General features: G+C 45.0%; 2 protein-coding genes across 5 annotated transcripts; both read left to right on the top strand.

The window, feature by feature from the left end:
* The first annotated feature begins 335 nt into the window (after nucleotides 1-335).
* slbp (stem-loop histone mRNA binding protein) lies at nucleotides 336-5,230 on the top strand. 4 transcript variants are annotated; one of them, XM_040174919.2, is made up of 8 exons: nucleotides 336-766; nucleotides 1,844-1,978; nucleotides 2,644-2,757; nucleotides 2,853-2,918; nucleotides 3,145-3,267; nucleotides 3,460-3,615; nucleotides 3,736-3,838; nucleotides 4,541-5,230. In XM_040174919.2, exons 1-8 carry the CDS (start codon nucleotides 708-710, stop codon nucleotides 4,610-4,612), a joined length of 828 nt encoding a protein of 275 aa, XP_040030853.1. In that variant the 5' UTR covers nucleotides 336-707; the 3' UTR covers nucleotides 4,613-5,230. The 4 variants fall into 4 exon arrangements, with proteins under 4 accessions (XP_040030853.1, XP_040030852.1, XP_077957083.1 ...); XM_040174918.2 differs by having other exon boundaries at nucleotides 353-766; nucleotides 2,847-2,918; nucleotides 3,739-3,838; XM_078100957.1 differs by having other exon boundaries at nucleotides 354-766; nucleotides 3,739-3,838.
* A 485-nt stretch (nucleotides 5,231-5,715) lies between these two features.
* Nucleotides 5,716-16,347, top strand: immt (inner membrane protein, mitochondrial (mitofilin)). Its single transcript, XM_040174909.2, has 14 exons — nucleotides 5,716-5,963; nucleotides 7,733-7,800; nucleotides 8,197-8,377; nucleotides 9,617-9,752; nucleotides 10,562-10,651; nucleotides 10,803-10,943; nucleotides 11,309-11,442; nucleotides 11,644-11,747; nucleotides 11,929-12,064; nucleotides 13,650-13,779; nucleotides 14,034-14,257; nucleotides 14,356-14,487; nucleotides 14,960-15,089; nucleotides 15,367-16,347. Exons 1-14 carry the CDS (start codon nucleotides 5,922-5,924, stop codon nucleotides 15,972-15,974), a joined length of 2,256 nt encoding a protein of 751 aa, XP_040030843.2. The 5' UTR covers nucleotides 5,716-5,921; the 3' UTR covers nucleotides 15,975-16,347.

The following is a 16,347-nucleotide window of genomic DNA, read 5'->3' as shown; positions in this document are numbered from 1 at the left end:
AATTTCAGACTTTTGCCCCGATCTGGTTTAGGGGGCGTGGCATCACCCGGAAGAGGCGTGTCACAGGATATGTCAGTCTGTGCGTTCAAACTGTCAAATTAAAAGGAATACTTTTAAAACAATAGAGATCAGAGATGGACAAAAACACAAAAATGCAGTCAATACTATTTTGACAAAAATCTGTATTATATAAATATTATTTAAAATGACCTATCTTATGAAGAAAGAGCCTGGAAGATGTTCAAATCAGATCGTAAAACGTATAAAAAATTGTGAAGGTATATGTGGCAGTAAAAGTGCTGTCCCCTTTACATTTACACCATTTAAAGTCCTCACGGACTTTCACACTCAACCACTTACGAGGTGACGTCGGTTAGGGGGGGACATTGCAATTGGGTCTACAATGGTTTAAACACGAATGGCAAACTCCGTCACACACTCCAGCTTACTGGGTGGCGGTATTGTACTTTCAACTTAAGCTGCCAACGGCCATTAACAAATGAAGAAGAAGCAGCAACAGCCGCCTTTCGCCTTTCGCCTTCTTCCTGTCTTCGCCACCCTTTCCGGTCATGTGACTTAATGGCCCGTTTGGGACCGCGCGTCTTTCGGTGTTGGCGCGTATCTTTACATTGCCAGGCTTCAGTAGAGCCTCACACCCGACAACAGAGATACTTCACCGCTAAAGCTACTCGCAGAAGTAGGAGAAAATGTCCGACTGGACCAGAGGCAGACGGCGGGATGCTAACAACAGCGAAATTGAAAATAGGTACCGTTGTGTTTTTTGAATTTTGAGGTTTTACCTTTTAAATATTCGTCTTTACAAGCTTCCAGTGTGTCTTTGTTCACTTCATTGAAGGCACTGTGTTAAGTTGACTTTAGCTAGAATTCGTGTTTAGCAAATTACTTCCTATGTGTACTCAGCTAGCCGATGTTAGTTAACACTTGTACTGCTAACATGATTGTATGAATGGCGTAAGTTAATGGATTTGTATAACATAAACTAGCGTTAGATCTCGGTTGATGTTCTTCCGTCCTGTGCTAGCTTGTATGACCAGCCGCACCGCAGTAAGTTACTGATTTGTAAATGGTATTTGTAACGTTGGTTCAGTAGTTGTTGGCTGGGGAGAGAGGCGCTACAGGCCAGCCGCGGGAAAGCTGATATATGTTGGTGAAGATGGATGAAACGTTTGTAACCACGTCGGCAATAAGACCACATGAACAGTAAAGGTCTGGGCTTGATGGGAAAACGTGAACTGGGGGGTTTGATGGCGATCAGTCCATTGTTGGTTGAGAGGCCTCAGCCCACCCTCCCCCCAGACACCCAATGGGGTCATCTAGATAATGGATGAACAGCGGTTTTCTTTACGAAGAAATACAGCTGATGTAAGTATGGCTCCACATAGCGTTAGCCCGAGCTACTGCTACGCTAGTGAGCGAGAGGTAACTAACGTTACTTTCTCCGGAAGGAGATTATACTTAAATACCTTATACTTATAAACCAAATTCATTTTAAACACGTGACGTTTAAGCTCCCGCCGCCCTGTGGATCAATAACTGACTGAATCATCTTTGGTGAACGTATTCCGTTCGCTTCCCGATAATCCAGATCTGAACCCGTTTGGCCGGCTGCGGCTCGGTCTGTTATCGCGGTAACATTAGCCGGGCTGCCATCTTTGTTGTGACTGTCGGTGAAGCGCGTAGTTCCTGTACGGTGAGCGCGAAGACGTGTGTGTGTGTGTGTGTGTGTGTGTGGATGTCTCTTTTTGTATTTGCTCGACATGGATACAAACATATTGAAGAAGAGATCTTCAATATGGTTATATATGGTGTCTTCCCTGTGTAGGACCTATGGCCCGTCGCGGTGGTCCAACTGCAGGAAACGGGGCATCGACGGAAGCCTGCGGGCCAACCGGGAGGAGCACGGGGCTGCGGGGGACACTGACAGTAGCACCAAGCACGCCGACAAGAGGCATGATGGGTAAGCGGTTCCAGCCGGGTACCAGCATACACAGCGGGGCTCTTCAGGATGGAACGTTAATCACGGGTGTGTTCACGTGTACAAATACACCGTAAGAGGTGGATCCAGGCAAGTTATTTGCAGTGGGAAAGGCTTGTTTCAGCGGGTACGTCAACAGCTGAGGGGAAAGGCTTTCGGTTTCAATTCGGTTAGCTATATGCTAATCTACTATTCTATATCGTCCCTTTCTGAACTCCATTGCGTTATTACGGAGGCTGTCAAAGTAAACGTGTTAATGTATGACATTATTGTGGCCGAGATTAATGCAATAAAATATTTTAACGCAGTTAACGCAACTTTGTTTATTTCCGGTCTGCGTTGACCCCTGCATGTTCCACCTGGTGCAATTCTGCCTCCAAGATGCTCAAATGTGTGTAGTTTGATGTTTAACGAAATACAATTAAACTTTTAAAATGTGAAAACATTTTAAATCTATTGACGGCCCCAGTTATTACTTTTATTACACGGTTCTGATACTATATGATTATATATTTTTTATGTACACTAAATGAACCCCACGCAGCCCTTTGAAACGCTGTATGTCTTTCAGCGAGCACTGTGCCAACAACGCGCACGTACCCTCGGTTTGTTAATGCTGCTTTGTAACCATTGTGTTTCCTCCCTAGTTTCACAACTCCAGAGAGCACAGGCCCGGTGTCTCGCTGTAGTAGACAAGCTGACTGGGGCAGCCAGGTGGAGGATGATGAGATGAGGAGGGGTGTACACAGAGACATGCAGCGGTAACCGAAGTCTGCTTCTATCTCAGTGGCTTAAAGCACACTCTTTATTGAGTGCCTGTCCTCACTGACTGTGTGTGCCCTTTGTTCAGTTACAGGAGGAGGATACTGGGTGCAGAGGTCACTCAGAGGGAGAGAAAGACCTCGTCTGGCTCTTCTGGGAGGTGGGGATCTTCTCTTTTTCATATTTTATCTTTCTGATGATAGTGAACTTGGATGAGGGGTTCAATTTGATACTGTAGATATATTTATAATTAATTATAATAATGAGTAAAATGGTGGTTAAGTGAATCAATTTCTCAGATCCCAGCTGGTATTTGGAAGCTTCGTTCATAATGCAGCTTTCTTGTTTGGATACAAATGTGTGATTACATCCTGTTTCTTTTGCAGCTGTGACTCAAAAGAGGGAGACAACATGGAGACTGATGAGGCGGTGTTGCTACGGCGACAGAAACAGATAAACTATGGCAAGAACACACTGGCCTATGACCGATACGTCAATGAAGTTCCAAAGTAGGTGTAAACCTACACACGCGCGCACTCACCCTCAATCAGGACAGCAATGCAACTACGTGTAGGACAATATTCATGTTGAAAACCTAGACTTTTGCACTTATCGCCATCCAGCAAGTCACAAGACATATTCTTTGTACGTTCAGACCTACTCTGCAATAAAACTTAAAAAACTCATCATCATCTTTTCAGACACATGCGTCAGTCGGGTGTTCACCCAAAGACTCCCAATAAGTTCAGGAAGTACAGCCGTCGCTCCTGGGACCAGCAGATCAAACTGTGGAAAGTCAAACTGCACGCCTGGGACCCCCCAACAGAGGACGGCCAAGACAATGTCCTAGATAACATGTAAGAAGATGCAGACGTCCCTTCAGACCCATAAAGACCCCCCCCCCCCCCCCCGGCACATGCTCGCCACTATCAATCAGCTGGAAATCCTGTTCACGTGTTTTCCCTTCTCTGTCCCAGCAGTGAGGAGCTGGGTCTTGGAGATGTAATGGACGTTGAGCTGGACTTCCCTAACTTACCAGACACCCAGAATGCCCCAACCACACACAGACTTTCTCTAGACGTGAGTTCGTCACTTCGGTTTCATTGAACTCTAAATGCACTATTAAATCTGAATCATTTACAGACCTTTTAGTTTAGGTCAAGTTAGCATTTTCTAGTTTTAGATGTGAAAAGCAATGTTAATGAAAAAATGTTTGCTTTTATTTAGTGCCTCGTTTTCTGATCATTTGTAACAATCTCCTTGTTACAAATGAAAGAATTTTACAATGTCACTCAATGCATCTTCCATTACTTCTTAGTGTAGTTATTTAACCACGCAAGACTTTGCTGCTGTCGGCCAACTTTACCAAGCTTTCTTTGGTCAATTTCAACATGGATCTGTTATTCCCATTGTAGCATTATCAGGGGAAAATAGTTTTAATTTGCAGTACCAGTCTGCTTGGATGCACAGATTGTGTAGCAGCTGTACATGTTGTTCTTGTGTGGCGTAACTGAGCTGACAATTAGTAGATGGACGTAATGGATAAGTGCACAGACTCAGGAGGCCAGATCTAGATGTTTAGATGCTATTGGTATTGTAATAACTTGTGTAAAGCCATTGATACGGTTTTGTGGAAGTACTCCAGTTTCTAGGTTCTCAAAACCCGCATGTAGTCCTTAACATCACTGGTGTTTAGAAAGAAGTATAAGTGCAACACATAACCGGGGAAAGGAGACTGTATTGTATTGTATTGACCGTGGTTGTGTTTCCTCTCCTGTGCAGGGGGAAGACTGTTTAGGCACTCCAGTTAAAGTACAGAAGACTGAAAGCCCAGCGGAACCTGAAATGGCATAACTCCTCCATAGAAAAGAAAATACATGTTTACCCACTTCTCCCCCGACATGTTCCCTCACTTCCAACAGCCCTCGATGTTTACCCAGAAGGACTCCTGGTACTTAATCTGCTCAAAGCAATGCTGAATCTGCACAGTCCCCCCCGGCTGTCTGCGCACCTCGGTTTGTAGGGAATGGTTCAACATTGTCCAGCGTACGCTGTGTTCTGCCTCCGTCATGCTAGTGCTTCTTAATCCATAGGCTGGGATCTTTTTACAGACTGCTAATCTGCTCAGGGAGTTTTACAGTTGCATGTTGAATCAAGCTGTGGTTAGTGTCCATTATGTACAAATGTTGAATCCTGCTTCAAGTGACTGAACTCAAATGCTTCTGTCACCTGTTTAAAGGAGATGGGCAAACCAAAGGTAAAATACTTTCCCATTAATAACTCTGACCAGACCCCTCCGCAAGTATGTACAATTTTAAATACCGAAAAGCATTAACTACACTTATTGAGCTGTAATTTGTTTTTATATTGGTAGTTTTATAATGCTAATGTTGCTGTGGTTATTGCTGTTTCCTTCATGTTGAGGACTTTCAAATAATAAATAAAAAAGACTTTGTTGTTTCATTGTCCTGAGGGAGAGATGTTTTTTTTTTTTTGGAACCAGAATTGCAACTGGGTTGACTCATGGTGTCTGCTTTGGTTGTTCAACCAGTTTAACAGTGGATTGCCGCAGCCGCCATACTGTTATTCTATGATGACGTTGATTATTACCAGGCTTGTGTATTTTGCTGAAAGATTGAGTTATACTCCTTATGTTAAACAGGACTATAAGATATTCAGAGTAAAATGATCTTGGTGCCTCCAGCTAGCAAGTTGCCTGGCCTTCCCCGCGGACGACGAAAGGAGGGGTAACCAGTGAAAGCCTGGTGACTTTAAAAAAGAGGAATGAGAATGGCAAAAAACTCCTTCCAAAATCAGTCTGTAGTTTACAATTCATTCATCAAATATATTTTGATAAAATAGTGAAAACATTTAGAATGTCCATTCATCTTCTGAGTGAAGCGTCTGGAAGAAGCATACAATGAAAGCCCTCGGGGCATTGGGGTTGTGCCTCTGACAAGGCAAACACATCAGACTCGGAGGAGCTTGCGTTGCCTCTTTGCGACTAAGGGGGCAGTGTTGCGCACACGCGTTTAAATCAGCTGCTGAAACAGACGAGAAGAGGTAGAAGAAGAAAACGGAAGAAGGACGCGAAAAGAAAGCCGTTTCTGCTTCTGTGCAGGTTGAATTGATAAGCAGTTGAGAAAAGCGGTGGTAGTGGACCATGCTGAGGGCCTGTGTGAGAGGCGCTAAGGCCACAGCCCGGGTAAGCTTCGCGCCTTAGCTTCTGTGGCCCCTCCTTTGCTAGCGTGAGCTACCGTCTTGGCATTAGCATGTTGCCACTCAGTGACCCACAGACTGTCCAAGGTGCCATAGTGTATTTTACTGTTAACTAAGTTAACGTTAGGTCTGATAGTTCACGTCAACATGCAACAAAACGTTAGATTATCGAATGCAAATGCCTTTTTATTATTTAAGTTACCTTCAGAAAGAGCTGATGACAACGATGCTTAATGTCATTGCTAGCTTGTTAGCTTCTGGTGACACATTGCTAATGACATTTCAACCCCAAGTAAGCTAACCCCTCGAGCTAACGCTAGCTACGTTTACTGAACGAACGCGGCGTCCGCGGCCTCGAGACTACACATGCGACTCTTTATTCATATTAACGTTACATCATTATTTCGTTTAAAAAAAAATCAATTTAAGTCAATTTACATTTTAAAATATGGGTAACACAACATATTCTCGTGCCGAGCTGTCTCACGTGTTAAATAATACAATATGAGACACAAGTGTGTGTGTGTGTGTCCGTTTTGGTACCTTCCTTAATCTGAACCATCTAAATGAACTTTTATATTGCAAACGTTAACTCTCCCACCGCGAGGGGCGCCGGCCTCTCGCCGGGAGGGAAACGCTGTTCACCCGGGAAGCGGATTTATTAACGTCTCTGGATTGACGCTAGAGTTACTTCATTGTCCACTTCAGTCCAAACCTTTCTGTGGCTTCTAAATAAAGTAACTTCCAGCAACTAGGACGGTTTGCAGTAACCTGACCGATTAATAACAAAATATATTTCAAATTTGGACGGGTAAATTTGTTTGACATCAATCACGCATAACTCTTTAAATTCGGTTACATCAGAGAGAACAAAACGGGGCCAAGACATCCACATCTTTACACATCCATCACTGGGGTTTCTGTCTGCTGTGTTACCTCGTTGTTCACAGGTTAGAGATTTGCTTTTACATAGAATTGCATGGTTTCTCCATGTAAATCATGACCTACAGCTTATTTTGATGTACACATCAGCCTGTTAATAAACACTGTTCAATTAATAATTAATAATTAATGTGCTTTTAATCAAATTCCTTCGTGTGTGTGAACAAATCACCATTAGATAAGACACACTTTTGTGCTAACATCTGAAACCACAAGGCTACTGTTTCAAAATCAAACAATATATTCATCGAGAGTCTTCACATGAGAAGGTAGCACCATCAGAGCACCAGATATATTATTAACTCATGAACAATTCTTTGAACGAGGCAAACAGCAGTTTGTGTCCCTTCTCTCCTTTCACTTGTTTGTGGATCCCTCCGATGACGGGAAACCAGAACCCGGCCACAGAAAGTTCAGTTTACTTCCCCCAAAAGCAGGCCGACTGAGAGAGCGTGTCTGTTTCAGTACCACCAACACCGCTACACGCAGACACGCACACACACAGAGCTCTGGCCATTATTTGCAACAGCGTGGCGATGTAATATTTTGTTTAATTTCCCATGGATGCATAATGTTTAAACTGATGGAAATCAGATTCAAATCAGATACATTTCATGTGCCAGTTGCAGTGTTATTGATTTGCTCATTGAATTGATTTTCTTTCTAAATGCTCCTGATACTCTCATTCAACTTCTTATAGTGTGTCAAATTAGTTTTACACGCACCGCATATGTGTATGACAGTAGATGTGTGTATATTTCATGAAACAAATCTCTGTTCCTCCCTCTGTATTTCCACCTGTCCTTTCTATAGAAGAACACCAGGAGAATCCCACTCACCAATCTGCAACCATGCCGGCAGTACACAGCAGGAGGGAGCAGGTAACACACACACACACACACACACACTAACAATACTAGCATAAATGAATACAGTATGTATAAATGTGATGTCATTTCCAGTGCAAACCAGAGTAGTAAAATATACAATTCTTGGGCGATGCGGGTAAAAATAATAATTATACAACAACAATCTGATTAACACAATGTGACTGAATGAAATGTCTAAAATTGTCTCTGTTAAAGAGTACAAACCCTAACCAGTTAGATACCCCTCATCATAATCTATCTCATAACGATGTGTATGGAGATGGAGTAAAGTTAAAGGAAAACCAGCTCTCCATCAGACTCCTTGAACACTGACGATGACGAGGCATGATGACATCACATGATGACGTCACATTCCTGTTGATTCTTTGCTGTCTTCTTCCACCACAGTGGAGCCGCTAAAGTGGTGGCTGCTGGCCTGCTGACAGTGGGGGGGGGCGTTGGAGGAACAATACTCTACGCAAAATGGGACCACAAGTTCAGAGCCGCTGTGGAGAACAATGTTCCATACTCAGACTGGCTCCTGGGTCTGGCTCTGGGACCTGCTTATCAAGGGGACATCATGAAACAGGTCAGGATGGATTCACAACATGTTTGGGTCATTATAGCAGACTGCTTTGAGAAAATAACCGGGTGTGAACGATAAATAAATCCCGCCTAAAACAGAGCCAGAAATTGCACAAATGTATTATTTGAGATAACCGATGTGCTGAGTGAGACCAAAGCAGCCGTATCAGAGCCCCAGATACAAAGCAGCTCAATATAGGAGTGAGTTTGTTTGGGAATATAAAGGAATATTTCTGTCAAATCATCTCTCCTGTATCCCAAAGTCTGGGCCTCATTTCTTTATCCCGAATGGAAATCTTTTAATGTCGCTTACAGTATTGACTCGCGACGCAAGCCTCCCGCAGCGCACAAGGCTGCGATTGGTCCGCTAACTACATCCTTTAGGGAGTTTCACATTTCCGTTTTCATAGCACAATACCGCCATTAATAAAACGAAGAATGTTTACGAGAGAAAGGGGGGAAAAAAGGGGATGTTGCGATCTTCACAATAAAACGTCTTTGATGTGACGGGACGACCCTTGGCCAATCAGCGCTGAGACCTCTACTGCGTCTTTATTTCCCCCGCAGCGTTACATCCTTTCACTCCAAATCAGTGCTGCCTACTTGTCGTCTTTCTCGCTAAATCTGGCGACTTTCCTTACGTTTTATTTTGTCAAAAGCGACACACACCCTTGTTATAGAAAAACAAGCTACCTTCCGTGATCACAACATCATAACGGGGAAGTTAACATTTATAGAATTAGTATGTTTAGGCAATAGCACAAATGTTTCTATTATCAGGGAGCAGCATAGACTATCAATAATCTCTAAGGACATAGCTGGGATTAAAGTGCTAGTCTGTGAAGTTTATGTTGGTACTGGATTTCCTTTGGAGAATCACAGTCAAATGAAAGAAGAAAAAAACATTTTCCGTGATGCAGGTTGCTAACGGTGGCGCATGTTTTGTCTGTATGTGAATTCAGAGCCAGTGAGCAACATACTTAAAATTATAATTTATAAACTAAAAGTCTGTAACGTGGAAAGAAATAATGGTCTGCATTCATTTTCCCAGCCCCAGAATAAAATTTCATTGCGTTAAGTTACTAGCTCCATTTCCCATTCAGAACGTAACTAAGTGAATCATCTCAAAGTTGATGACTCGTTGTTATGGAACCATCTCCTCTCTATCTGTGACGGGACTGTGATATGTGGCTCTGTACCAAAACCTGTGAGACCCTCAGGACTCGGTCAAATGTCTGTCCAGGTGGAGATGGCCCAGCCTCCCTCCATGATGGATAAACCAGGAAAGGCGCCCAAAGGGAAGAAGGCGCTGAAGGAGCCAGAGAGTCCAGCCAAAGAGACGAGTCCTGTCCCCTCACAGCCTGCACAGAGCATCGAGGGTACGTCTCGGTTGGTTCCAACGCATACATTTTGTACAATCGTGAAGCCCTTGGCTCCTGTAGTGCTGAGCTCCTGCCTGTCTCTAGATGTCAGAGCTGAAACTATTAAAGGCAACATACACACACACAGCAACAGTGTTCACACTTAACACCTAAATGAATCATCAGTCTGTATTTAAAATATTTTTTATCAAAATTCTGTTTATATTCTTCTTTGATACATTTACATTGTTATCTTTGATTAATTCCTGTTCTTACTTAATTTTATCCTGAGAAAGAAGCAATATTAGTCTGAAGTCGGATCTAAAATCCAAGCAAGCACTCTCGCAGCCAAGATACACCCAAAGCACACTTGTTAATATGTCTGTTAATATATTATTGGTTATTATAACAGAACACCCAGCATCCAGCACCATCAAATAGCTGACAACCCTTAAACAATTAAACCCTAAGTGGTGCTAGATGTCAGTGAATATATAGTCAACAGAGTTCATTAAAGGTCAGTGGGCTTACGATAGAAAGCCTTCAGATGGGACGGCCGCTCTGGCACAGGAACCTGGATGTCGGAATGTAGGTTTCAGTTTTAGTTGACATTTCCCAGCAGTGAGAGCGGAGCTGGCATTGTGTTCCCCTGCTGATTCTGAGTCTGCATAGCACACTCAGCTACTGAGTACATGGCACTCCGTAGGCGGTGGCTAGTATGATCCCATTGCATAATGGTCCCTAGTTTTCGTCATCCCAAACTGTGTGTGCATGACATAAAAAAAGACACTACTGAATCTTGAGTTCTGAATTTCTGCCCCATTCAGAGGCTTCAGCAGAGGCATCTCATATCATCTCAGCCATCAGTGAGATCTCCACGGTGCCTGCTCCATGTGACACAGAGTCAGCAGTCAAAGGTAAGATAAGACTCCAAATGAGTGTGAATGTGGACCTTGTGTCTGTAAATCCCAAATGACACAATCTTGAAAAGACTATCACAGTGAACACAAGTCAAACGGGTTTTATGGGCATAACAAGTCCCATTGTGTCTGTGCATGTTTTCTCCAGAGGAGTGCAAAGAGTGTCAGCACCATGCAGACCCAGCAGTGGTTGCCCCTCACACGGAGCTCCCACTGAGAGAGAGACCAGTAGAGGAAGTGGCAGCTAGACTGGCTCAGCAAGACCAGAAAGAGCAGGACACCCTATCATGTACGCTGGCAACACACACACGCACACACACACCCCTGAACAGATACACATGCATAAAAAATGTATAATGTATAATGCAATCAACTGCCATCACATATTGTACATTAAAGTGAAATAATAATTCTTCAACAGAATATTGCTTCTTTACTATTTCAATCTGTGCGCTCGGGGGCAAAGTGTAAAAATAAATTCTGCTGACAAGGAACGTCAGCTGTAGCCGGTATGACGGTACGTGAAAAACCGCGAGGAAATGTGACACCGGTGGAATCGGTGGAATCGGTATACCGCACAGCCCCAGTGAGGTCATTGCTCTCCATGGTCTCCTAGCCTGTCATGTTTCCTCTCTGTGTCTGACTGTTCTGCAGCTGTATCAGCCAGTCTGGAGGAGTGCCTGGCTAGCTCGGCTAAAGCCACCCTGCAGGCCATTGGCGCGCAGGAGGCAGCCGTGCAGGCTATCACGCAGCACATCCACAAACTGAAGGAGGCCATGGAGGCAGAGGTACACGGGATTTGGGTTAATTTGTGCGGAGCAAAGGGCGAAGACTCTTCAGGCTCCTGTTCAGGGCGAGCGGGGTTCACTTCCATCGTTATTATCTTTGACTTCCACCATGATGACGATAAGATGTGGATCAATCTTCATTGCGCAATCGCTTAGAAGGTGGTTTTGCAGTAGACTGATTACAGTTCATATTAAATCCAGGTCCCACCTCCGGAGAAGTCGTCCCAGTGGAAGGATCTGGAAGCAGCTCTAGCTGATAGAACCTCCGCTGTCAATGATGCAGAAACTGCTCTGTTGAAGGCCAAGTAAGACTTATTTTCAAACACACACACCTGTTGGGCTCAATCAGACATATCATGCTAATCTCATCTGGTTTATCAAACTAGATTTAGACAATGTGTCCACTTCAGGTTTTTAGTCTTTGCTTTGTGACCATACACGACTGCTCTTCCTCACCCCATCTCTCCTGTCCCTCCCCCCCTCTAGGGAAGCCCTGGACAGTCTCAAGTCAGAGATTGACAAGTCTAAGGGACTGAGGGTCTCTGCTGTTCGCCCACTGGTTCTAGCGGCAGAGGAGAACCTCCATAACATGGTGGTGGACTTGGACCGAGTGGTGACTAAGGTAAGGACCTTATTTTAGACTTTCCTTACATACTAAATAAGTTTGACAAGCGATTTGTAAATATATAGATTGGGCAACCGTTGCTGTATGACTGCAACAAATCCAAATATGTGTTTGATGAAATTATTTTGCGATGTATGTATATCGCAAAATGCGATAAAATGACATATCACTCGTTTTTGCACTAGGGCCGAGTGCGAAAAGTGGTCGGTGGAAGGTTCCTTTGTCATAACGGCAGGTTGCCTGGTGGGTGGTCGGATCCTTTTTCAGAACGGCATAAGCCGATCTCAGTTGGGTATTTAGCGGCATGCAAATACTATGTAACGTTAAATGAGTATATCGTGACCGTGGGTTTGACCCGTTTCAGACTTAATAAATACAGAATCCCTTCATGTTCATTTCTAAAGCCGCAAGACATACATTACTTTATTTAAGACGCTGCGCTACTAGCAAGTCGCTGTGATCTGCTAGATTGTCAATAAAGTTAGAAAAAAACATGTACGGCAAACGTTCTGAAAAAGGATCCGACCACCGCAAACTACCACCGACCACGCAACCTGCCGTTATGGCAAAGGAACCTTCCAGCGACCACTTTTCGCCCTCGCCGCCACTCCATTTTTGGTGCTGCTATATTCACTTTACATACAAATGAGCGTCACATTTAAGTTGATCGCGCTGCCTCTGTCCCTTTTCCTTGTGGAACCCGGGGGCGGGGCTTAGGCAGCGCACACAGACACAGAGCGGACACCGACAGGTGAAGAGAAGCAGTGAACCCAACTAAGCTAAAATCTCAACTAAAACAACAAGCATCCGCCCGGTCTTTCAACCTGAACTACTACTGTCGGTTCCTCCGGGCTGCTCGTTCGCCTCTTTGAACTTGTTACCTGTATAAAATCTGTCCACACACTCAATCGAACAGACTCCAACCTCTCCACAATGACCAAGCCCAGAGAGCTGTGTAAGGACATCAGGGATCAAATTGTAGACCTGCACTAGGCTGGGATGGGCTACAGAACAATAGGAAGGCAGCTTGGTGAGAAGGCAACAACTGTTGGCGCAATTATTAGAAAATGGAAGAAGTTTTAAAATGACGTCAATCTCCCCTCGGTCTGGGGCTTCATCCAAGATCTCACCTCGCTGCAGGATTTTAATCCATGACATCGTAGTATGTTACGAATGGTTTTCTTTGAGACTGTGGTCGCAGCTGCAACGGAACTGTCCAAAAAAACAGGCTGCTTCTTGGACATAATAATAATATAATTTCTAAAAAATAAAGAAATACTAATCCAAAAACTTTGGGATTTATTTGAACGTCAGAACTTGTTCTCACACTTAGAGAGAAGAGGCGCACACACACACACACACACAAAAGTATACACCACATTTAAACACCGCTTAAGATGAAGTGCTACCAGAAGAGCTGCTGGAGGCACGTTACGTTTCTCACTTCAAACGGAACATAAGAAGGAATCCGTAGTGACTTGCTGCTGTTGAACTCCCTCCTCATCAAGGACCCCCAACATGCTTTCGTTTGAGGTACTGATAGCATTCTTCTGGTGTTTGTGTCTCTGTCTCTCCTGTGTAGTTGCAGTCTGCAGAGTCCGAATCTAAGATTGTCAGCCAGTACAGTGACCTGGTTAATGAAGCCAAACTACAGTTCCAGAGGGAAGTAAGCAGCCTCACTCCAGAGATCCAGGCCAACTGGAAGGGCCTCAGTAAGACTGCGCGCGCACACACACACACACACACACACACTTAGTGGGGAAAAGAGGTGGGTAGAATCAACGTGTGGTAAAGAGTTCCTCCAGCTCCAGAACAGGGACTTTTTTTCGTGTTAACTGTACATCCAAATTAGCTGCATCCCATCGAACGCCACTGATGTCTACAAATATTGTAAAAACAATTTAGGGGGGGGTAAGAAAATCTAGCTGAAGTGGAGTTCTTTGGATGAAATGTGTTTGTGTGTTAGCTGGTAAACTGTCAGCGGACGACCTGAACGCCCTGATCGCGCACGCACACCGTCGCATTGACCAGCTGAATCGGGAGCTTGCTGAGCAGAGAGTCAGAGAGCAGATCCGCATCGATGCATCGCTGGAGCAGCAGAAGCTGGAGGACCAGAAAGCCCTGGAGAAGGCCGTCCTCACCGCCGTGCAGCACATCAAGGAGGACACGCGGCTGGAGCAGGAGAGGAAGGTAAGGAGGCCATACATTAGTCTTCATTTGAAGGTGCCAGCCATGCATGGCTCAGACAAGGGGCTGTCTCTGTGTATGTAACGGTGTGTGTTGTGTAGCTGTCTGAATTGAGGGAAGTGATGGAGGCAGAGATGAGGACTCAGCTCCGGCGTCAGGCAGCGGCTCACACAGACCATGTCCAAGATGTCCTCAAAGTCCAGGAGCAGGAGCTGAGAGCTGATGCTGAGCAGGTCTCTGCCACACACACACACACACACACACACATTCACCTGTTCACACCTGCAAACATGTCGTTTTTTGGCGAAAATGGTCATTTTGAATTCAAAATGGGTCATCCACGTGAATCGTGTAGATCCAAAGAGCTTTTCTTTGGGGGGGGGGGGTCGGATGAACTGGCTGGCCGGCCATTTTTGTCAATAACGACAAATCCAGCAACTTTTCTCAGTGTTATTGGAGACTTGTGGTGTCTGACGTGAAAGCTTGTATCCTTCTGTAGTCGAGTCCGTCTGATCAGGTAGAACTGTTACAGCCCACCAATAAGTAAATAACGTGTCCATCTAACGATCTTCATAACGATGCTTTCAAAGTGTGTTAGAGGACTCTGTGGCACCTGGGCAGGTAAATGGATGAAGCCAGCTTGGTGTCATCCACGTGTCATGGTGCACATCTCCCCTTCAACGCTGCTCTGTGTGCTGTGTTCAGGTCCTGGGCAGTAAGTTGCTGGAGCAGGAGACAAGCTACCGCCAGCTGAGCCAAGAACAGCTGGATAACTTCACTCTGGATATGAACACGGCCTACGCAAGGCTCAAGGGGATGGAGGAGGCCATAGACAGTGAGATACACACACCCGTACCTTTCTACCTAATTGATGTTATAACAGTACCTGCAGCCAGTGTGTCTGTTTAACCGTTGTTGTTCCTGGTTACTCTACCAGTAGTGTAGAAACGCACGGAAACACAGAATATAATTAAGCGCTTGGTTTCTTGTACAGACCATAATGGTACTTGCTCACTGGGTGGGTTATGTAGGATTTTTTTTAAATATGGACTTGGGGAGGAATAATTGTACAACTGGACTCATGCTCATACCCTTCTGTCTTCTGAATGCAGGCCATGTAGTAGCAGAGGAGGAGGCCCGTAAAGCCCACCAGCTGTGGCTCTCTGTGGAGGCTCTCAACTACTCGTTAAAGATGGCTGATGCCGACTCCCCCACCATGCCTCTAGAGAGCGCTGCTCAGGCTGTGCGAGACAGCTGCCACGACAATGACTTTGCCTTGGCTCTTGCGACGGCCCTCCCAGAAGAATCCCTGCAGCGCGGCGTGTACAGCGAGGCCTCCCTCCGGGCCCGCTTCAACGCCCTTCGAGCGCTGGTTCGCCGGGTCGCCCTGGTTGACGAAACTCACAACTCCTTGTATCAGTACTTCTTGTCCTACCTTCAAGCTGCGCTGCTGTTTGAGGCCAAACAGGAAGCACCCCCCGGCCAGCTGTGCAGCGAGGATTTAGACCCATTCAGGCTTCTGTCGTATGCTAGCTTCTGCTTAGAACACGGGGATTTGGAGCTGGCAGCTAAACTGGTGAACCAGTTGAGAGGAGAGGCAAGGAGGGTGGTGGAGGACTGGCTCACTGAGGCCAGACTCACACTGGAGACGAGGCAGGTGGTCAGTCTGCTGTCTGCTTATGCTAACGCTGTGGGGTTAGGAACCACCCAGGCTCCCTAGGTCACAACGCTCATGCAGCCTAGCAACCCTTATTGGAGCGATCCACTGAAAGTCCCTCTTTTGAGCATCAAGGAGTCTCCACAGGTTGAAGCGCCTTTGCCAAGGGGAGTGTTTGACGCTCAATGGAGATTCAGTGGTGAATTCCTTTTAAAGGGTCTGAAGTTAACCAAGTAGTTCGTATTCAGATGTAAAACCATCAAGTCACTATGGAGGATATTTTGAATAATTAAATTAATGCACTTCAATCTATTCTTGTTAATTCAGATCCACAGGTTTGGTTCAGATATTTATTCTTCTCATCCACTCGTTAAAGAATACGTCAAGCTGCATTTCTTTTTGTCAATACTGCACACCAATAAATCATGAAAAACGA

Source organism: Gasterosteus aculeatus, chromosome 4, assembly GCF_964276395.1.
Source record: "Gasterosteus aculeatus chromosome 4, fGasAcu3.hap1.1, whole genome shotgun sequence".
In the NCBI taxonomy this organism is placed as follows: Eukaryota; Metazoa; Chordata; class Actinopteri; order Perciformes; family Gasterosteidae; genus Gasterosteus; species Gasterosteus aculeatus.
Note: the sequence above shows the minus strand (reverse complement) of the source record. Positions and strands in the feature narration are given on the sequence as shown.